The sequence below is a fragment of the Phyllobates terribilis genome, unplaced genomic scaffold, assembly GCF_046119375.1.
Source record: "Phyllobates terribilis strain yellow unplaced genomic scaffold, ASM4611937v1 Scaffold_3__8_contigs__length_932513732, whole genome shotgun sequence".
Classification (NCBI taxonomy): Eukaryota; Metazoa; Chordata; class Amphibia; order Anura; family Dendrobatidae; genus Phyllobates; species Phyllobates terribilis.
The window spans coordinates 863,657,135-863,680,987 of NW_027362763.1; the positions used below are offsets into that span (position 1 = coordinate 863,657,135).

Here is a 23,853-nt window from a genome sequence, read left to right on the forward strand (position 1 = left end):
TGCAGTGAAGGAAATAAGCATTTGATCCCTTGCTGTTTTTGTAAGTGTTCCCACTGACAAAGAAATGAACAGTCTATAATTGTAAGGGTAGGTTAATTTTAACATTGAGAGATAGAATATCCCCCCAAAAAATCAAGGAAATCACATTGTATAAATTAGATAATTTTTTTTGCATTTTGCAGTGAGAAATAAGTATTTGATCCCCTACAAACCATTATGAGTTCTGGCTCCTACAGACCAGTTAGACGCACCTAATCAACTCGTTACCTGCATTAAAGACAGCTGTCTTACATAGTCATCTGTATAAAAGACTCCTGTCCACAGACTCAATTAATCAGTCAGACTCTAACCTCTACAACATGGGCAAGACCAAAGAGCTTTCTAAGGATGTCAGGGACAAGATCATAGACCTGCACAAAGCTGGAATGGGCTACAAAACCATAAGAAAGACGCTGGTTGAGAAGGAGACAACTGTTGGTGCAATAGTAAGAAAATGGAAGAAATACAAAATGACTGTCAATTGACATTGATCTGGGGCACCATGCAAAATCTCACCTCGTGGGCTATTCTTGATCATGAGGAAGGTGAGAGATCAGCCTAAAACTACAAGGAGGAACTTGTTAATGATCTCATGGCAGCTGGGACCACAGTCACCAAGAAAACCATTGGTAACACATTACGCCTTAAAGGTTTAAAATTTTGCAGTGCCCGCAAGGTCCCCCTGTTCAAGAAGGCACATGTGCAGGCCCATCTGAAGCTTGCCAATGAAAACCTGGATGATTCTGTGAGTTATTGGGAGAAGGTGCTGTGGTCAGATGAGACAAAAATTGAGCTCTTTGGCATTAACTCAACTCGCCGTGTTTGGAGGAAGAAGAAGGATGAGTACAACCCTAAGAACATCATCCCAACCGTGAAGCATGGTGGGGGAAACATTATACTTTGGGGGTGCTTTTCTGAAAAGTGGACATGACGACTGTACCGTACTGAAGGGAAGATGGAAGGGGTCATGTATCGCAATATTTTGCCTAACAATCTCCTTCCCTCAGTAAGAGCATTGAAGATGGGTCGTGGCTGGGTCTTCCAGCAAGACCATGACCCACAATATACAGCCAAGGCAACAAAGGAGTGGCTCAAAAAGAAGCACAGTAACGTCATGGAGTGGCCTAGCCAGTTTCCAGACCTTAATCCCATAGAAAACTTATGGAGGAAGTTGCCAAGTGACAGCCTCAAAATCTGAATGATTTAGAGATGATCTGCAAAGAGGAGTGGACCAAAATTCCTCCTGACATGTGCACAACCCTCATCATCAACTACAATAAAAGTCTGACTGCTGTGCTTGCCAACAAGGGTTTTGCCACCAAGTATTAAAGAAGTTTTACAGTCCTTTAGATTACCCCCCCCCCCCCCAAATGTATCCCCCCAGGGTCCCTAAGACTTTTTGTAATTACCTTATATGGCTGATAATGCGCGGGGTGTGCTCACAGGCATCACGTGACCTCGCGATGACGTAACGACAAGTGAGGCGTGACTCAGCGCTGGGGTACCTGCGGTGGCTGCTGGGTTGTGGGCGGGGTTACCCCCCACATCACACCCATCATCCACCGTGCGCTTTCCCAATTAATGGGGAGAGGCAGAGTGCACGGTGGATGCCTGGTGTGACGCCGGGGGATAACCCCGTCCACAGCCTGGCATCCAGCTAGAACGCGGAAGACAAACACCCGGGGGTCACGTGATGTCTGTGAGCAGCCACAGGCATTCTCTGCAAAGTAAGGTAATTACAAAAAGTCTTTGGGGCCCCAGGGGGATACACTGGGGGGGTAATATAAAGTACTGGACAACCCCTTTAAGTGTTGTTTGCCAGAGGGATCAAATACTTATTTCTCACTGCAAAATGCAAATAAATCTATCTAATTTATACAATGTGATTTTCTTGATTTTTTGCTTGGCTATTCTATCTCTCAATGTTAAAATTAACCTACCCTTAAAATTATAGACAGTCCATGTCTTTGTCAGTGGGCAAACTTACAAAAACAGCAATGGATCAAATACTTATTTCCTTCACTGTATATATAATTTATACAAAATCAAATTTTAGGTACTATTATTGTTCACTGTCAATCTATAGATTTGACAATATTCATAATTTTTTTATATTTTTTTGGTGAGAATTTCCTGCCTGTGGCCTTTGATAAATATTCAGACTTAATTACACTGTAGATAGTTTTTCAATTTCCAGCCTTTTAAGTAATCCTTATAAAGAGGGATGACTTCTAAATTCCTTTATAGCATCCCTTTGTCTGCACCTACTGAATTGTCCCTTATCTTTTACCTCTTGCTACAAGGTCTTTGAATTGGGGTCATTTTTACCGTTTAATTCTTTTGAAGTGAGCTGTTCTGCAACTTCTGACTTGCAAATGATTTATTAGAATTAAATGCTTTACTTTAGGAAGTCATAAAGAAATATTGCTAAGTATAGATTCCTTTGAAACTCACATCTCATTTCTCGCTTGCAAAGTATGACACATTTTCAATATAGAATGATAGATGCTTTGAAAAGGAATGCCAGAATGTCAGGTTATCAATGGGTTGGGATAACAATGCTAAGTCTTGTAGCCTTACAGCCTTGCATTCTCATCATTTTTCCTTACGGAGCACATCTCCATCAATGACCTGTTACCCTTGATGCGGAAAAATAAAAAAATAATAACAAAAACAGAGATTGAGAAATATGCTTCTTAATCTAATAGGAAGACCTACACATGGGCTTATTCTGCTGCCTGTCCAAACGTTAGAACATACTTCTTAGTTTCCCATTCCAAGTTCTTTATAGGGAATCAGCCACCAGGTTTTTGTCTCCCCATCTGAGAGCAGCATAACGTAGGGACAGAGAACCTGATTACAGTGATGTGTCATTTACTGGGCTGCTTTCTGTTATTTTGATAAAATCATTGTTTTATCTGCTGCAGATCTAGCAGTTCTCTGACCACTGAGCCCTGTATAACCCCGCCCACACCAATGATTGGCAGCTTTCTACCCATGTATACAGAAAACAGATAAAGCTACCAATCAGTGTTGGGGCGGGGTTATACAGAGCTCATGAATATGGAGGACTACATGGCAGCAGGGTTACTAGTCCTTTAGTGATAATCGCCTGCTGATAAAACAGTGATTTTACAGCAAGCAGCCAAGTGACACATCGCTGGAATTAGGGTGTCTGTCTCTACATTGAGCTGCTCTCAGATTATACAGAAAAAACCTTGTGACAGATTCCCTTTAATAAGAGATTCCTAAGGGTGTAATTGCCACAAATAGAAACATTCAGACTTTAGAAGTAGGAAAACAGTTGAGCCAAATCTTGATCAACTCACAATTTCCCCCTTGCTGATTGACTATGGTGAATAACTTTTTATGTTTGAAAATAGTAAAGAGGTTTGACCGTAGACATTTATCACCTACAGTCAAAAGAACAAAGGCCCTGTGTCCCCCATTGGATTGGAGCGGTGGTCATGTAAGTACACTACTGTGTTATTCATTGTCTATGGCATTATTGAAGACAGCCGAGTACAACGCTATAAGGATGGATGCATTTCTATATGCTTATGAGGCTATTGTTTCCGGGTCAGGAGACGCGCGGCCGCCCTGGACACTGCAACTCGTACTCGGACTGTGAATGTCTGTGGTGTGTAACCTTCCTAAAGTGAAATTTCTGACGTTACGACTTGATAACACGTCTTTTTCTCACTACCAAGTCAGGCTGCTTTTAGGTTTCAACCATTTCTTCTTTGTTGCAATGGAAATCAACTCTCTCTACACTGTCTTGCCGGCAGGATATACAAAGCAAACAAATAGAGCAGAGAGGCAGTATAAAGCATGGATGAATGCAAAGTACTGGAAATGGCTTTCTACCTAAGTTTTCAACAGAAATATCAGCAAAGGTGAGTAAAGTGATCAGGCTTGTATCCTAATGGAGTGCAGATACTTGTCATAGAACTTCCAAATATACAGGTGTTTCTCACTAAATTAGAATATCATTAAAAAATTAATTTATTTCAGTTCTTCAATCCAAAAAGTGAAGCTCATATATTATATAGAGTCATTACAAACAGAGTGATCTATTTCAAGTGTTTATTTCTGTTAATGTTGATGATTATGGCTTACAGCCAATGAAAGCACAAAAGTCATTATTTTAGTAAATACAAATTACAAATACCTGCAAAGACTTCCTAAACGTTTAAAAAGTTCCCTTAGTCTGTTTCAGTAGGCTCCACAATCATGGGGAAGACTGCTGACTTGACAGATGTAACGATAAGCAATGGGTCTGCAATAGCTACTACCAAATTAGATCAAGTGATAGCAATATGTAATAGATAAAATATAACTTTTGGTTCAGACGTAGTCTGTATTGTTCGTATATGTTTTTTGTCCCTTTGGACTGTTTTTTAAGGTTATGAGTTTTTAAGATATTTATCAAAAGTTATATTTTATCTACTACATATTGCTATCACTTGACTTGACAGATGTCCAGAAGGCGGTCATTGTCACATTCCACAAGGAGGGTAAGCCACAAAAGGCCATTCCTAAAGTAGCTGGCTGTTCACAGAGTGCTATATCCAAGCATATTAATGGAAAGTTGAGTGGAAGGAAAAAGTGTGGTAGAAAAAGGTGCACAAGCAACCGGGATAACCGCAGCCTTGAAAGGATTGTTAAGAAAAGGCCATTCAAAAATTTGGGGAGATTCACAAGGAGTGGACTGCTGCTGGAGTCATTGCTTCAAGAGCCACCACACACAGACGTATCCAGGACATGGGCTACAAGTGTCGCATTCCTTGTGTCAAGCCACTCATGACCAATAGATGCCTGAAGCGTCTTACCTGGGCCAAGGAGAAAAATATCTGGACTGTTGCTCAGTGGTCCAAGGTGTTGTTTTCAGATGAAAATACATTTTTCATTTGATTTGGAAATCAAGGTCCCAGAGTCTGGAGGAAGAGTGGAGAGGCCACAATCCAAGCTGCTTGAGGTCTAGTGTGAAGTCTCCACAATCAGTGATGGTTTGGGGAGCCATGTCATCTGCTGGTGTAGGTCCACTGTGTTTTATCAAGACCAAAGTCAGCTCAGCCGTCTACCAGGACATTGTAGAGCACTTCATGCTTCCCTCTGCCGACAAGCTTTTTGGAGATGGAAATGTCATTCTCCAGCAGGACTTGGCACCTGTCCACACTGCCAAAGGCACCAATACCTGGTTTAAAAACAACAGTATCACTGTGCCTGATTGACCAGCAAACTCACCTGACCTTAATCTGATAGAGAATCTATAGGGTATTGTCAAGAGGAAGATGAGAGACACCAGACCCAACAATGCAGACGAGCTGAAGGCTGCTATCAAAGCAACCTGGGCTTCCATAACACCTCAGCAGTGCCACAGGCTGATCGCCTCCATGCCACATTGCCGCATTGATGCAGTAATTGATGCAAAAGGAGCCCCGACCAAGTATTGATGGCATTTACTGAACATAAATTTCAGTAGACCAACATTTTAAATTATAAAAATATTTTTCAAGCTGTTGTTATAAAGTATTCTAATTTTCTGAGATAATGACTTTTGTGTTTTCATTGGCTGTAAGCCATAATCATCAACATTAACAAAAATAAACACTTGAAATAGATCACTCTGTGTGTAATGACTCTATATAATATATGAGTTTCACTTTTTGTATTGAAGAACTGAAATAAATTAACTTTTTGATGATATTCTAATTTAGTGAGAAACACTTCAATCTTCTATCCCTTCTCCTAATATGTCCAGTGCTAATGGTCACACATGCTCCGTAGCTCAGTCCTATCATTTAGATCCCCTTACACAGGGACATAGGCAGCGGAGTTATTCTATTGGGGCCATTGTGCAGGTCAGTCAAAAAGAATCGGTGCATGAAAGGCGAAAGGTGGACATTCTGAAAAGGAATGAAAAGAACACCAGGGGGCAGTACAACAAGTATGTAATATCTAGGCATCGGAGCCCTTGTTACAATGATTCAAATTAAAAAAGTTGATGCTCTAACAGTAAAATGCAATATTTAATTGCAGGACACCTCCTTACAGTAAAGGCAAAAAGTCAGGGACATACCTTACATTAATAGCAATTACATGTAAACACAGATTTTTAATGCACATTTAAAGGTGATATGTTAAATAATTGCTTAAAGGAATACTCTCATGTAATTGCGTTAGCTAGACAGCATGAAAATAAGCCAGTTTGCAGTTGACTTCATTTCCTATCTGCTATTGTTCTCCTGGAATTGGAGCTTTTATATTACATAGTCTACATAGGAGATCGACCACCAGATTCTGTAAGAGTGTGCACAGTAGCTACATTCCAAGCTGAATAGTTAACTAACGCTACCTCTCTCTAGTCCATTGCTTTTTATACAGCAATATACAGCTGAATTAGAAATATGCAAAAATATACAATATTTTACACAGCTGCTCACCTCTATCCCCCTCCCTCTCAGATTCTGACCAAGCTGCTAATATCAGTCCTGCAAAATAACAAGTGCAAAGTATTGTCATTTTGCAGAGCAGCTCTTCTAATCACTGCTCTAACTTTCCCAAGCTGTGTGCTTGTTCAAAGGCACAGTTATCTCTGCATGCAAAGATAGTGATAACAGTGTAAAATAAGCCCTGACAGATTGTTGATGTTAGGACACAACCCCACTATCAGCATTCAGTCAGTATTTTTTCTCAGGAGTGGGAGCCAAACCTAGGAGTGGGTGATAAATGTAGAAATGGTGACTTGTTTCTATTATCCTTTTTTTCTGATTGTTCTTCACCTGGTTTTGGCTCCCACTGCTAAGATAAAATACTGACCAAATACTGATAGTGGGGCTGTGGCCTTAGAAGGATAAGTTGAGCAGAACTGTCACTCAAGGAGGAGAGGCCACCAGCAACCTGGCTATAAGGAGATTGGAAAGATGTGTGCTGCTCAAGACACAACTTGAGAATAACCCTTTAAATGGCGATCCCCAGCGAGATTACTATTACTGGAATACTATTGTTAACTGCATGAGTGATATGAATATAAATCAAGTAGTCACTGTATTTTCTTATTCCCTGTGGCGGCACTGAATATCTTTGAGCAAGCTAATAACTGTAGTCTACAGTCTTCGCATAAGAAACAATAAAGAAATTGTTAATATAGTCTGAAAAGTGGAAAGTGTAAGTGAGAAGAAATTAGAATTTGCAGCACGCACTCTTTGCGACCACATAACATTATCCTCACATTCCTCCCTGCTATTGTATCACATCCATAGTAAGTTTCATTCATATTTTTTGTTTATGATACAATAACAGCAGACCGAAAACTATATAATACTGTCGAAATCAGCTAACAATGCTAGGAACCAGAGCTTAGTATTTGTATTGATTCATTTGGTATTCACTGTGATAGCATCTATAGCTGTGAATTAATGTGCTAGCAATCCATAGAGAAACATCAGAGTGTGAAAAAAAACATCACACACATTTCAGTGCTTCAGAGAAACTGTGAACTTGAAGGCACGCTGAGAAACGGCAATCTTCAAAAGTTTTCCTCCACCTAGTTAACTTCCAAGTGCTTGTTTATGGAATGGAAGCATGGCATTCTGAATCTGAGAGAAGTCACCGGCTTCCATCATTGGATGTTCCAATGTGAAATTAAACACATTCGTGACTTAGAGAGACCAATCAGTGATCCTGATACGAGTACGTGCTGATAGACCTCATGAAATAACAATGTCGGAGCATCTTTTCTTGGAGCTACATACAAATACAATATATTTTGACATGTCAGGAGAGAGAAAAGATCCTCTTTAACAAGAAAGAAAAATAAGATTCATGAGTTAAAGAGACCAGTAAGTAATTCTGACATGAGTAAATACCTGTGCTAAAAATCAGTTTTGTGCACATTGACCTGTGCGTCTCCATAACAACAGACTACAACAATATCAGGCGTAGTCAGGATATATTTTGTTTTTATTTTTGCTCTAATCTCTTAAAGGGAATCTGTCACCAGGCTTTTGCTATTTAATCTGAGAGCAGCATAATGTAGAGACAGAGATCCTGATTCAAGCGATATGTCACTTACTGGGCTGCTTAGTGTAGTTTTGATAAAATCATTACAATATCAGTAGGAGATCATCATTAGCGGACTAGTAACCCTGCTACCATGAAGTTCTCCATATTCATGAGCTCTAAATATTCTCGCCCCCACCACTGATTGGCAGCTTTCTGCCTATGCACAGTGTACACAGAAAGCTGCCAATCACTGGTGTTGTCGGGGGTTATACAGAGCTCAACATTCAGAAAACTGGTAAATCTGCAGGAGAAAAAACAGTAATTGTATTAAAACTACAGCAAGCAGCCCAGTAAGTGATACATAGCTGGAATCAGGGTCTCTGATCCTACAACTTACTGCTCTTGGCTGGGGTAGTAAAAACCTGGTGACAGATTTGCAACTGTAAAGGTTCTCACTTGATATCACTTGCGGGGGTGGCAGTGGTCTCTGCTTGTCCTGCACAACGCGAGATAATCTTACACCGCACACTGACAGTTCGCTCTCTTGCCAGCTCATTACTTCTGCTCAGAGCTGTTGAGGAAGGACGCTGTCACTGTGCATATTGCACAGTGGCAGAATCCTCCAAGAATCTGAATTGAAGGAAAACATTTACAATTGGAAATTGATTGAAGACAGTTGGGGTCCAGTACAGGAGGGATAGTAACAGAATCTACTGAGCATGTGTTGGAAATGACAACTGACGAGCAGGGACTAGCCCAACCAGTGACTGCCGTCTCTCCACCCTGATGATGCTTAGCTTGACTATCCCAGCATGCACTGGGAATCTCAAAGAAAGCGTCATCAGAGGAAGTAGTTAAAAAAAAAGCAGTTAGAGTAGAGAGGGAATGGTAGAGAATTTTTAATTAAAGTGTATTAGGAAAGTGATTAGATTATTAAATTAAATAGATAGGCATTTAGGATTAAAATAGGTTTTACTTTTGGATTGCCCCTATAAATTCTACAATAAACTGAATGTGTATGACATGACTGAGGGTAACAACATACTGTAGCTGCGGATATTATTTCACATTATGGTATCTATATATTTACAGATCCCATTATGTGATATTTATATTCCTGCAGCTTATAGTAACATTTATTGACGGCATTTCATACTGTGGTCAGAATTTCTACACAAATCTTCATTGCACCCATTTATTAAAGTCTCCATTGTTTAGGAGAGTAAAGCCGGAGTTATTATGAGCCATTTATAAGGCTACATATCAGGGTCTAAGGTGTAATTTCACACACATTTCATTTTCCCTCTAAATGCAATTTCATTTTCTGCATTGAAAAGCTTTTTACCTGGAAACTCCACAAATATTAATTGTGTGTTTAAGCTGCGGCTTCCACAATAAACGCAGCAAAAGCAACTTTACATTTGGTAATTTAGTGGACTCTGTTTGAGGTTAAACGCTGTTGCACCGGTAAAGGGGACAATGCGCGCTACATAAAAAACCAAATCGGGCCGACATTATTATGTAGTAAACTCTTGACACTTTTCATTAACAAAGATCACACCTTCAGGAGGTTATGTGAATGCTGAGCAAAAAGCACATGGCAGCTCCACTTAAACAGTCACAAGTACTGTGGTGTGAGCTGGGTAATGTGCGAGGTGTCGGCGGTGATGTAAATTCTGCCATCACTTACACCTTCACCTTAGGAGCATGGATTTGTGACTGAGGGCTGAGTAAGCAAGAATGAACCTTTTTCACCTGGTTTGCATTCATAGAGGTCGCAACACTCCCCCGGCTTGCCTGATGCTTTCGACACAACGATGTTTAGGTAGCCCGGTTGGCAGACTTTCCGCAAGCATCCTGCTGGGTTGCACACACATCGGCTGGGCAGCGGGCAACATTCCCCAGGAGGAGCGTAGCCTTCAATAAGGACCGAGTCTTCTGCGCATCGTGGTGAAAACTGCACTTCACATCGGGCCGAAGAGCAATCCGGCTTTTCCTCTGGAAAAAGAGAAGGAGTCAGCATTTAGATAACCCAGCTAAGTCTTCTGATCAACTTACAAATCATTAGTCAACCTTAGTATAAGACTCTATTCACACTCTCGTCATGGGCCACGTGCAAAGTATACATTTGTCTGAGAAAAAAAAAAGTATTGAAATGTCAGCTGTGATTTTCCCATAAGTTTCAATGGAAATATTTTTTTCCCACACGCACTGAGGGTATTGAGTGCTGAGACTTTTTTCCTTCAAGTCTGGTGAGATGTGTTTTCCCACTAAGCGCCGCCCCAGATATTATTGAAGTACATGGGTGAGCTGTACCTGCATCATTCTATAGGTGTCGATGGGCTAAATGTACATTTCTGTTATACATTTGACAGGTTAACACATGTTTAGTGATTTCTATAAAGTGTCTCAAGATGGTGAGAAAAGATGGAAATGCCCAATTCAGAATAGGTCGACAGTCAGGACATTAAAGAGTCCTAATCGGCCACAAAAAGAGGTAAATTGACCCCACTATATGTCTCCTGCTCTGTGCATATTGTGCTGTTTCTGCTTTTTATTCATCAACAGATTTTAACATTACACCAACTATTACATGGACTTTCATGAACACCACTATTCTCTTGATCTCGGCGATGACAAGTATTATGACCACCTAATAGTGTGAACTTGCAATTAAGCTGACGAGTGCAAACAGTCATACCTTAAGTCATTAATATTAATAATGATGGCCATAGCAATATATATGCTAATAGAGACTATCTCACAGGTTAACAGGTTCAACATAGGCATGCTGTGCCCTTGAGGTAGAACCAGCTATGTCAGCAGAGCAAAAAAAGCGAGGATGCTCCGAAAATGTCACTTCTCACCCTTTACATACCAGAAAGACATGAATAAGATGGCTCAAAAAGCCACATCCGGCTCTAAAGAACAGCCCTCCATGTCTGCAGTTATTTCAGCAGTTTTATTGACCGTCACCTGTGAGTTATACATATCCCAGGTATCTATGAATCCATCCATACTACCTCTCTATCCATCTGTCTATCTCTCTGTCCATCTATCTATCTATCCATATTTCTAAATCTAGCTATCTATCTATGAATACATCTATCAATCTAACTATATATTTATCTCAAATCTATCTATCTATCTATCTATTTATCTATACATATTTCTACATTTAGCTATCTATGAATACATCTATCTATCTATCTAGGAATCCATCTGTATATCAATCTAACTATCTATATATTTATCTCAAATCGATCCATCTATCTGTCCATCTCTCCATCTGTCTATTTATCTATACAACTACCTCTCTGTCATCTGTCTATGTGCATGTTTATCTATCCATCCATCACTCTGTCCATATATTTATCTATCTAGCTCTCTGTCCATCTTTCTTTTTTAATCAAATCATTTTTATTGAAAAACTGCAAATACAAATTTTCCATCTTTCAAATAAAATAAATGACATAGCAATTCCATAACCTATCCATCTTTCTATAAATTCATTCAGCTATCTATCCACCTGTCTGTTTGTCTGTCTATCTCTACATTGGTCTATTTATCCATCCAAACTAATTTTCTATCCATCTGTCTAAGTACATGCATATCTATCTGTCCATCTATCTATCTGTCCATCTATGTACATAGGAATTAGGGCTTGCTCACACGGCCGTCGATTCTCTCATGCAAGAGAATCGGGCCAATTACACTGATGTCACTCGGATCAAGCTCTGTCTGAGTTTGATCCGTGTGTCACCTTATTGTGATCAAATTTTCTCACATGAGAGAATCACAGCACAGGTGCGGAGAAGATTGAGAACTTAATTTCTCCATCTGCGGGTTGTCGGACTGCACTCGGATAACATCCAAGTGCAGTCCGATGTTTCACACGTATACATAGACTTGTATTGGTGAGCATGACCCAATTAGTGGATGCACTCGCCATGTGCCACAATTGTTTTTACACTCCGAATCGGCATGAGAAAAAAAATCACAGATCTGTACTGCACCATAGTGCATAACACTGAGCTGAGTGCTATCCGATAAAACATGTTATACGCCAGTGTGAGGAGCCCTTAAAGCAGAACTGGTATACAACATTGGTGTACACCGAAAGACAATTACCCAGTTGTTCAGAGATTTATAATCCAAGTGAAAAAAAGCAGCACTCCATCTTCAAGTAACAAAGTATAAATATAAAACAATGGGGGGAAAAAACAAAACACTTTTTCTACTTGAAGACAGAGTGCTGCCTTTTTTTATTGGACTGCCTATCTATCTATCTATCATTTAAGATCATTTATATATTTTCATATAGTATAAATATAATTTAATTTGGGCAAATGTGCCCGTTTCACTCTGCTCAACCAACAATAAACGATTTGCAAAATACCCAAGCAAAGCTTGACACCACGGAATGAGCCATTCCTTTTAAACATGATTCATGGGTGCACAAACATCACTGATGTTATGTTAGGTGAGCACTGAGGACTTGAAGTGACTATAAGACAGTCTTCACTGAACCTTCTCACTAATGCTTTTTGAAATGAGCAGCAAATGAGTTGGAAACAGGAGAACATCATAGATCAGGGACATAATCAAATATGAATTCCAAGCTGCTGGTACTTGTGTATTCTGCAGCGCACTGTCAAGCAATGGATCAGAAATCTCAATGAGTTGCAGAGGCTCCTCTCCGCTCCATGCTAATACGCGGCCTCTATGCAGCACTGCATCTGCTTTTAAAACTTTCAATAGCATATTACAGCAGAGCGCTAGATTTATACTGCACTCCTATTTTTGTGAAAATGGCAGAGTATTTGAAATTCTGCAGACATAGACAGTAATGTATGATTCTTTTCGGTTTTAACCTATCTCCTTTTGGAATATATAAACTAAAAGGATCCGCTGAGGAACAGCAGAGTCATTTCTATTACGCTGCATTTTATTTTTAAGCACAAGTGGCAATTTAACCTTTCAGGTAATTCGCCACCGGTGAATTCACTTCACACAATTATATTGCAGAACGAAGCGGCACCTATTTATACTACATGATTGGAAATGAAGACAGCTATTTTTGTTGTAACCTTCTGTTCATTGCTGGAAACAGGCGAGGTTTTTTAACCTTTTACTTCACGTACAAGACACAAGTTACATGTGTTTGGCTCGGTGGCCAACATGGCAACCATGGCAGACACGAAAAAGAAGAATTGGTAGGGTGGATTCACTCATGGAGCTTGATTTCCTGCTGTCGATTTAAAAACTAAATATTATAAAACAGATAACACGCAGATGCCATCTGTGCGCGATCACAGTGCGTTCTGCTTTTTACTCTTTCAGGACTTCATACAAAACATTTCTGCTGTGGTTTTTTTTTACCCAATCAATTGGATGCATAAAAAACACACATCCAAAGCTGATGAAAAAAAACTGCAGCAAAAACGCGGGTAATGTACGCAACGTTATTTCTGCCAACATTCTGCTTTTTTGCTGCGTTTTATTCCACATGAAAAAAACACTGTGTGAATATAGTCTAATGGGTAAGAGAAGTTGCTATTCTTTTTTTTTGCACACAAGACGGACCAAAAATACCAACATTGCAGATTTGCACAATTCAGGACCACTTTGCATCATCTAATCATACCCCTAGGCCTCATATCTGTATTATAAGGATGTGTAATATGGTGCCCATGGATTGTCCAAAGTTATGCATTTAAGAAAAATACCCCCCTCCCCAAAAGAAAGAAAAAAAAACACCAAGTGGCACCAAAAGTGCCTATAGGTCTGTAAAGCCATGTTCACACTGGAGAAGTGATTGGCACTGAGCACTACGTATGGAGATTATGTCTTTGTACGTAAAAATGGGATTCAGATGTGACCACTGGAGTATCCTTTACTTTAATAAGGCAAATTAGGTCCTAAGAATGAAGGTCTGGACTTTGCTTGCACTCCCTTCCATCTATGTGTCCTACAGTTTTGTGTTCAGCAAAAATATAAAACCAAAAAGGAGTTCAAACAGTCAAAATGCGCGTCATTGGACCTATCCGGCATACTGAAGTAAATGGGTACGTCAGAGGGCATGTTTGGATCCGTATTCAGTCTATATAATTGAGTATACGGTTTTGGGCTATAGTTGTAACTCCTCTGCTGAGTGCAGAGTACATTTCTAATGTGAACACGGCCTAAAAAACACCAAGGCAGTTTATGCATTAGAGTCCCTGCATGCAGCAAAGCCATGCGTTTGAGATCTACTATCTTTCCTCCTTTTAGTATGTGCTACTTGCTGTAGCGGAATAAAATGCATCAACAATTGCACCAAACTGACCCATTTTCTTCAGAAACTTTAGTAATAATAAATATTACTAATAACCTAACAAAACTATGAATAACATCTTGTGCTGCTGTGCCACACTATTTCTCATTATACGCAGGTACTTACATAAAATGACGCATTAATACCAAAATTCTGTACCCTAAACTGGAAAAAAAGAGGCTCTTCGGTATATTTTATACAGCCGAGCTGTTCAAACTACACGATCCAACCCTACAATGACTGAACCTCACCAAAAATCTGCCTCAATGTCCTCCTATAAGATGGAGGGAATGAGGCATCAGATGGAATATTAGGTTTTGAATGTGACTGCCCTGTAATAAATGAATAAAATACGGAAAATCTCCTAAGTAGAAACTATCGTATTTTATTTATTTAGGAAGAATTTTTTACATTGCATTTACATTTTAAATTTCACAAATTGTTGTTAATAATTATGCTAATGATAAGGTTTAGCTAGTAAAGATTTCATTATAGATTCCATGATCGACTATAACCCCCAGCATCACTGCGCTATGAATGAACACTGGCACACGTCGGTCTGGTTGGCAATGATCCCTAGATAAACAGTTTGGGAGGGAAAGATACTCTGATACGGAACATAATTTAAGTATTTAGAAAAGCAAACAGCTCTTTGGTTTCTCTGTACTATTCTAATGTTTGCTGTTCACATCCTATCTGAGAAGCCAAGGCTGGCTGCCGATGATCTTTATTGCTACCTCGCTGAAGAAACTTAATCAGAGGGTTTAATCTTCTTGGAAGAGCGGAGATAGTATAAATAGTACTTCAGGAATGGACTGAAAGCCAAGAAGTCTGTCAATGCGTTCATTCACAAACCAATTTTTTTATATTTTCCCATGCATTTTAGAGTCAAAATATATAAATACATACGGTATGTGCTAAGAAAATCTAAACTAAGAGTCTGAGGGAGATTGGGGATTTTCAGCTATTCGATAAAAAAATCTACATAATTAATAATGAACTTGCCATATGAAGAGCATTAAGGGGAATCTGTCAGTAGGATCAACCCTCCTAAGAAGTCTATATGGGCATGTAGGTCATAAAAAGTGGAATAAAATGATACCTTGATATCTGGGATCTGATGTTTTATTCAAGAGATATCCACAGTTTTCTCATATGTAATTGACCGGTTAAGATCTATGGGCCGTACATAGATCTCCCGTAGAATCCGCCTCCAGAGATTATTTTAAATGAAAGGAAGCATTACCAGTGTGAGACCTGTAGATCAGGAGAGCAGACTTCAGTCATTACATGTCTCACACTGGTATCGCCCCTTTCATTTAAAATAATCTCTGGAGGCAGAATCTCGGGGAGATCTATGTACGGCCCATAGATCTTAACAGTTTATACATATATTAAGAAAAATGTGGATTTATCTCAAATAAGACATCTGATTGCAGACATCAAGATATCATCTTATTCAATTTTCTACAACCTACATGCCCATATAGAAGGCTTAGGAGCGTTGATCCTACTGACAGATTCCCTTTTAGAGCACAGGTATACTCTTTGTCATAGATGTAGTACAATATCTTTACTTCTACCCTGAATATATTGTTTTGTCAGTACACTTGTAACCATGTAGCCCTAGTCATAAAAGACATTCAACCCCCTGCAGATTTAGCTGGTTGACACATGCGGAATTAATTGGCATTGTGACATTTGTACTGTAGATCAGCCTGGAAGTGGGAAATGCACTGCAGCAAATTTTTTTTTTTTTTTTTTTTAAAACGTTAAAAGTTAATTCAGAGTGTCATTTATTATTCAACCCCTCAAACCACAAGAATTCTGTTTGGTCCCCCTAAAGTATTAAGAAGTAGTTCAGGCACCAAGAATAATGAGCTTCACATGTGTGGATTAAAGATCTCTTTTGCCAGCCTTTTCTGACTATTTAAGACCCTCCCCAAACTTGTGAACAGCACTCAGACATGGTCAACATGGGAAAGACAAAGGAGCATTCCAAGGCCATCAGAGACAAGATCGTGGAGGGTCACAAGGCTGGCAAGGGGTACAAAACCCTTTCCAAGGAGTTGGGCCTACCTGTCTCCACAGTTGGGAGCATCATCCGTAAGTGGAAAGCTTATGGAACTACTGTTAGCCTTCCATGGCCTGGACAGCCTTTGAAAGTGTCCTCCCGTGCCGAGGCCAGGCTTGTCCGAAGAGTCAAGGCTAACCCAAGGACAACAAGGAAGGAGCTCCGGGAAGATCTCATGGCAGTGGGGACATTGGTTTCAGTCAATACCATAAGTAACGTACTCCACCGCAATGGTCTCCGTTCCAGACGAGCCTGTATGGTACCTTTACTTTCAAAGAGTCATGTCAAGGCTCGTCTACAGTTTGCTCATGATCACTTGGAGGACTCTGAGACAGACTGGTTCAAGGTTCTATGGTCTGATGAGACCAAGATCGAGATCTTTGGTGCCAACCACACACGTGACGTTTGGAGACTGGATGGCACTGCATACGACCCCAAGAATACCATCCCTACAGTCAAGCATGGTGGTGGCAGCATCATGCTGTGGGGCTGTTTCTCAGCCAAGGGGCCTGGCCATCTGGTCCGCATCCATGGGAAGATGGATAGCACGGCCTACCTGGAGATTTTGGCCAAGAACCTCCGCTCCTCCATCAAGGATCTTAAGATGGGTCGTAATTTCATCTTCCAACAAGACAACGACCCAAAGCACACAGCCAAGAAAACCAAGGCCTGGTTCAAGAGGGAAAAAGTCAAGGTGTTGGAGTGGCCTAGTCAGTCTCCTGACCTTAACCCAATTGAAAACTTGTGGAAGGAGCTCAAGAATAAAGTCCACATGAGACACCCAAAGAACCTAGATAGCTTGGAGAAGATCTGCATGGAGGAGTGGGCCAAGATAACTCCACAGACCTGTGCCGGCCTGATCAGGTCTTATAAAAGACGATTATTAGCTGTAATTGCAAACAAGGGTTATTCCACAAAATATTAAACATAGGGGTTGTATAATAATTGACCCACACTTTTATGTTTAAAATTTAATAAAATTCAACTGAGCAACATAACTTTTTGGTTTGTAAGATTTATGCTTCTGTTCATAAAACCTACTCTCGTTTGCAGTTTGAAGGCTCTAACTTATTTGCATCTTATCAAACCAGCTAAATCTGCAGGGGGTTGAATACTACTTGTAGGCACTGTATAAGACACAACTAAGTAACCCTACACCCAGTGTCATCTTTGGTCCCTGGTGATCAGCGGAGCAGCTTTTCTTCTTATATCTTTATGAACCCAGAAGTTTCTAGCATATTATCAAAGTATATTTTACTACTTGTAACTAAGGCAAAAAAAGTCCTCTTTATTTCAGTTCTAATGAGTTTTACGCCTTCAGTAGTAGTTTGCCAAATGTCAGTGATTTACAACTTGTAGAGCTTTGGATTACTGGCAGAGGATGAGAAATACTCTGTGGGTTGCAAATACAGAGGTGTGCAAAGTATATACTGAATATATGAGCATATCTCACATGATGGAGCCACATAAAAACATTCAGTTCTGGCTAATTCTACAAAAACCTGTGGCAATGTGGAGACATATTGGTAATACCCTATTTTGGAGAAGCTTTCGGGCTGAGCTTTAGCCAAACTCAACAATGTCAAGGGTATGAGGAATCAAAGTATTCCAGGTGGAGACTCACATACCATCCTAGTTGCACTTCAAAAAAGGTTTTAGTAGAAGAGAGGGCACATGGATGAGAGAATGAGGCACATCATCCTACCTTCTACGTTCAAAAGCCTGTTAGATCATCTCTCTAAAAGAAAATATGATCAATGCTCAGGCTTGGCAGGCAGGCACAACCGAAGGAAACACCTGCACATCTATTAACAGGGGACACTGGTAAACAGGAGCTCTTATAAGAAGCTACAGCATCAGCAAAGACCTGATAACCCAAGAGTCAAACTCACCCTGGAAAAGAAAAAAACGATGTATCATACAAAGTGGATAGTACAAAACTTGATGTACTCTCAACTACTGGCTAGAAATCAAAGTCCGCTGACTGATGTTTCTGAAGAAGCAACGTATAAATATTTGAAATCATTGCACAAAATACAAGGTAACTTTGCTGCTTCCGTTATTTTATTGGAAAGGTTCACATTGGTGATGGCAGAAATGAATGTCAGGTACAAGCAAAATGACAATAATGGAAGAAAGGATGACTGAAGACCAAAAGCAATGAACATCTGGAGCCCAACACTAAGTAGGGACAGTTCTACTCTTACTGTCTTAAAGTTCTTCATTACATGACCCTGTTGCTGGCACTCTACACAATACTCCTCTTGGTTTAACTTTATCGCTCTGGGGAAGCCCACCCTGAGCATTTACAAGAGACATATCTAATGAAGGGTATTTACCAAAAATGTTACGTTTTTGCTATAGTGACGGCGGTATAATCCATGAATATGAGATATTTTGAACAAATCCTTACAAGCATTTCCACGTGCCTTTTGGAGTGTTGTTCCTTCCTTTTATTCACTACGGATTTACAGACGCTCAGTCATTAGCACCCTATACAAATCCATTAAGCGTGTGCTACCTACCTCATTGACCTTTTTTTAATTGTTACTCTACAGTGTAATACACGCAATCAGAAATTGGACCCGTTCACAAATTTTAATCCCCAAGTAGAAACAAAGATCTTTTTTCTATTATTTTTCACTATTTTGGTGTCCCAATACTTTTGATTCACTCTTGATTGCGTTCTGAATATGTGGCGTGCAGTACATTACAAGTGACATGATGTTCCTTACCACAGCTCCATGCACTGACGTAAATTTGTGTAATCAACACATGGCCCCAATACTCAGAAAAGTCAACATCTGTGCAAACTTCAACTTCCGGCTTAGCTTGCTAAAGACCAGGTGTTCCCAGGGTGTGGCTCGGGAGCTATCTGTGGCTTGCGGGCCCATGATGTTGGCCTGCCATCTTTGTGCATTAGCACAGGATCTAGCAGACATTATAAAGAGAAGGTATCCAGATGGTGACTTTTGTAAGTCGCCCTGCATAGAAGAGCACTTCTGGATGTACATTTGCTGATCGGGGTAGGATAAATATGGTTAGCAGGAATAGGATGAAACTGTTAGTTAGAAGGGTGTTGAAGCTGGATGCGATAGTTTGGTCGGAGTGCTTCACGCATGGATTCTGAAAAGGGTTAAAGTGGGAACCCCTGGATGTACACACGTGGTCAAAATTGTTGGTACCCCTCGTTTAATGAAAGAAAAACCCACAATGGTCACAGAAATAACTTGAATCTGACAAAAGCAATAATAAATTAAAAATCTATGAAAATGAACAAATGAAAGTCAGACATTGCTTTTCAACCCTGCTTCCACAGAATTTAAAAAAAAATTAAACTCATGAAATAGGCCTGGACAGAAATGATGGTACCCCTGAAAATAATGTGACAAAAGGGACATGTTAAATCAAGTTGTGTCCACTAATTAGCATCACAGGTGTCTATAATCTTGTAATCAGTCAGTGGGCCTGTATGTAGGGCTACAGATACTCACTGTGCTGTTTGGTGACATGGTGTGTACCACACTCAACATGGACCAGAGGAAGCAAAGGAAAGGGTTGTCTCAGGAGATTAGAAAGAAAATTATAGAAAAGCATGTTAAAGGCAAAGGTTATAAGACCATCTCCAAGCAGCTTGATGTTCCTGTGACTACAGATGCACATATTATTCAGAAATTTAAGATCCTTGGGACTGTAGCCAACCTCCCTGGATGTGACAGCAGGAGGAAAATTGATGACAAATCAAAGAGACGGATAATACGAATAGTAACAAGAGCGCCCAGGAAAACTTTTAAAGAGATTAAAGGAGAACTTCAAGCTCAAGGAACATCAGTGTCAGAACGCACCATCCGTCGTTGTTTGATCCAAAGTGGACTTCATAGGAGACAACCAAGGAGACCACCATTGTTGAAAAAAATCATAAAAAAGCCAGACTGGAATTTGCCAAACTACATGTTGACAAGCCACAAAGCTTCTGGAAGAATGTCCTATGGACAGATGAGATAAAATGGTAGTTTTTGGCAAGGAACATCAGCTCTATGTTCACAGACGGAAAAATTAAGCATATCAAGAAAAGAACACTGTCCCTACTGTGAAACATGGAGGAGGCTCTGTTATGTTCTGGGGCTGCTTTGCTGCATCTGGCACAGGGTGTCTTGAATCTGTGCAGGGTACAATGAAATCTCAAGACTATCAAGGGATTCTAGAGAGAAATGTGCTGACCAGTGTCAGAAATCTTGGTCTCAGTTGCAGGTCATGGGTCTTGCAACAGGACAATGACCCAAAACACACAGCTAAAAACACCCAAGAATGGCTAAGAGGAAAACATTGAACTATTCTGAAGTGGCCTTCTATGAGCCCTGACCTAAATCCTACTGAGCATCTTTGGAAGGACCTGAAACATGCCGTCTGGAAAAGGCGACCTTCAAACACGAGAAAACTGGAGCAGTTTGCTCATGAGGAGTGGGCCAAAATACATGTCGAGAGGTGCAGAAGTCTTATTGACAGTTACAGGAATCGTATGATTGCAGTGATTGCCTCAAAAGGTTGTTCAACAAAATATTAAGGTAAGAGTACCTTCATTCTGTCCAGGACTATTTCATAAGTTTAATTTTTTTTTAAATTCTGTGGAAGCAGGGTTGAAAAGCAATGTCTGACTTTCATTTGTTCATTTTCATAGATTTTTTTATTTATTATTACTTTTGTCAGATTCAAGTTATTTCTGTGACCATTGTGTTTTTTTTTTTTTTATTAAACGAGGGGTACCAACAATTTTGACAACGTGTGTAAGCATTCTGCCTATAATGGATGGGCGCACAAGATGCTTTTTATGGGGAAGCTTTAGCTGTCATTATACTGGTAATTGGGGCTCTGGGTGACAGTACAGTTGGGGAGGGTGGGCACGCTGGATGTCTCTCGTGACCATATCTCAGAACTGAATGTGGCTCTCAAGGTAAGAAAGGTTGGAAATAAAGTCAATGGAACCAATAGAAGCCTGTGGATGCAGTCGATCACGTGTCGTAAAGAAGAGCACATCTTGGGGACTGCAAGTTGGACTACTGTCCGAGCCGGCACCAAGCACACAAAGTACTACATAGACAAAACCCTAGATCCTCAATCTGCGGTCTCAATCAGTTTTGGTAAAATGATAGACACCATAATAGATCAGTCGCTATCATGGATCGGCATGAACTCATTGTTTTGTTTAGGCAACAGAACAAAAAAATTAATTTGGATAAAACAAACAAACAAAAAAAAAACGAAGCAAGCAGTATAACGTAAAGGCATAAAAACGACTTACAGCTAAACAGAAACAGAATATATAGTCAGGCTAAAATATAGTTCTCAGGCTTTGGGAGTCATACAAAAGCCCAAAAAAAACAGTCTGCAAGTCGCCAATTAAAGTCTTATTTTCAATGCTCTCACCCCAATGCTATCGCAAGTTGTCTTTAGGGCACAGGGAGTGTAAAGAAAGGTTTATAGTAAGTGCACCTAATGAAGTTTTATTGCTTGGACCTCTGCCCTTTAAAAAAAACCCTCCCACCAATATGTCATTTACTCTCAAATCTGTAGTGGCAGAATGGAAGTGCATGATTCATGGGAAAAAAGGGTCAGGTCTTCCAGAAATGAATCTAGTGTGTGCTGTCCTCTTCATAGCGGATCCTTCTGCAGACTATGTCAGAATTTAGGCAGTTTGTTAAACTAGTCATTTCTTGTGATTTTTCTGAGCTCTGGGTCTATCAAAGCCCAAGTTCAGTCAAAAGGAATATCATAGCGGTGATAACAGGTGAACTTAACCATGTAATGCGTTTTCAATTATGGTCTCCATATGTTTCCAGTTATAATATTCAAAGTGAAGATCAAAACTCCACGCCATGGTAAATATCTAAACTCCTCCACTTTGAATAAATCGGGATGCTTTGAAAACTTTGCTTCCATTTTTTTCATCATTTGCATATCATTAACATGTCTATCCAGCCTGGATTTCCCTAATTCCACAACTTTTTCAATGTTAAGGAAAAACATATATATTTTGGGAGAAGAATATTTTCAAAGTTTATCAATAAAAGTAAAAAAAAAAAAAACACAACACTGTGATCTTTGATACTTAAAATATAACAATTCAAAACATAAAATCTGTGATAATAAATGATGTTCTCGCCATAGAGTCTGCCAATACTAAATAGGAGCCAGGCACTGAGCTCCCCCGAGTGGTGGTTGCAGGCGGACCATTTTATCAAATATTGCATGAAGAAGAGGGGGTTTCTGGTTCTGAAAAATACTGGTTTCTGGCTGTAGTTCGTTTAAAAAACAAACAAACTGCGCTATACTCACCATCCCAGGGTCCACTGCTGAGTCTCCAGAGCTGCTATCAGTGTCTGTTATTATCTGCACGCTGACATCATGTTGACAGCTCTACAGCCAATCAGTGAGCCTAGTGGCTCTGAGAGGCTTGTGTTGTCTTCTCAGGCAGTACCACTGACTTTAGTAATTGGCAGCAGCACTGTCAATGTGATGTCAGCGCTGCAGACAGTAATAGAGACCGAGAGCAGAGGGATGACTGAGCACTGGACCTGGAGAGAGTGAGGGAGACTGAGCGCTAGACCTGAAGAGAGTGAGGGCTAGACCTGGAGAGAGTGAGGGAGACTGAGCGCTAGACCTGGAGAGAGTGAGAGAGACTGAGCGCTAGACCTGGAGAGAGTGAGGGAGACTGAGCGCTAGACCTGGAGAGAGTGAGGGAGACTGAGCGCTAGACCTGGAGAGAGTGAGGGAGACTGAGTGCTAGACCTGGAGAGAGTGAGGGAGACTGAGCGCTAGACCTGGAGAGAGTGAGGGAGACTGAGAGCTAGACCTGGAGAGAGTGAGGGAGACTGAGAGCTAGACCTGGAGAGAGTGAGGGAGACTGAGAGCTAGACCTGGAGAGACTGAGAGCTAGACCTGGAGAGAGTGAGGGAGACTGAGAGCTAGACCTGGAGAGAGTGAGGGCTAGACCTGGAGAGAGTGAGAGAGACTGAGAGCTAGACCTGGAGAGAGTGAGGGCTAGACCTGGATAGAGTGAGGGCTAGACCTGGAGAGAGTGAGGGAGACTGAGCGCTAGACCTGGAGAGAGTGAGGGAGACTGAGCGCTAGACCTGGAGAGAGTGAGGGAGACTGAGTGCTAGACCTGGAGAGAGTGAGGGAGACGGAGCGCTAGACCTGGAGAGAGTGAGGGAGACTGAGTGCTAGACCTGGAGAGATGAGGGCTAGACCTGGAGAGAGTGAGGGAGAGTGAGGGCTAGACCTGGAGAGAGTGAGGGCTAGATCTGGAGAGAGTGAGGGAGACTGAGAGCTAGACCTGGAGAGAGTGAAGGAGACTGAGCGCTAGACCTGGAGAGAGTGAGGGCTAGACCTAGAGAGAGTGAGGGAGACTGAGCGCTAG

At 40.6% G+C, this 23,853-nt stretch overlaps 1 protein-coding gene across 1 annotated transcript in view; it reads right to left on the minus strand.

Annotated features, from left to right (window-relative positions):
• CRIM1 (cysteine rich transmembrane BMP regulator 1) overlaps positions 1 to 23,853 on the minus strand; it is an 869,940-nt gene that overhangs the window by 470,026 nt on the left and 376,061 nt on the right. Inside the window, exon 3 of the mRNA XM_073672628.1 lies at positions 9,802 to 10,044. Coding sequence (XP_073528729.1) covers positions 9,802 to 10,044 — 243 coding nt within the window. The remainder of the gene's footprint in view (positions 1 to 9,801; positions 10,045 to 23,853) is intronic.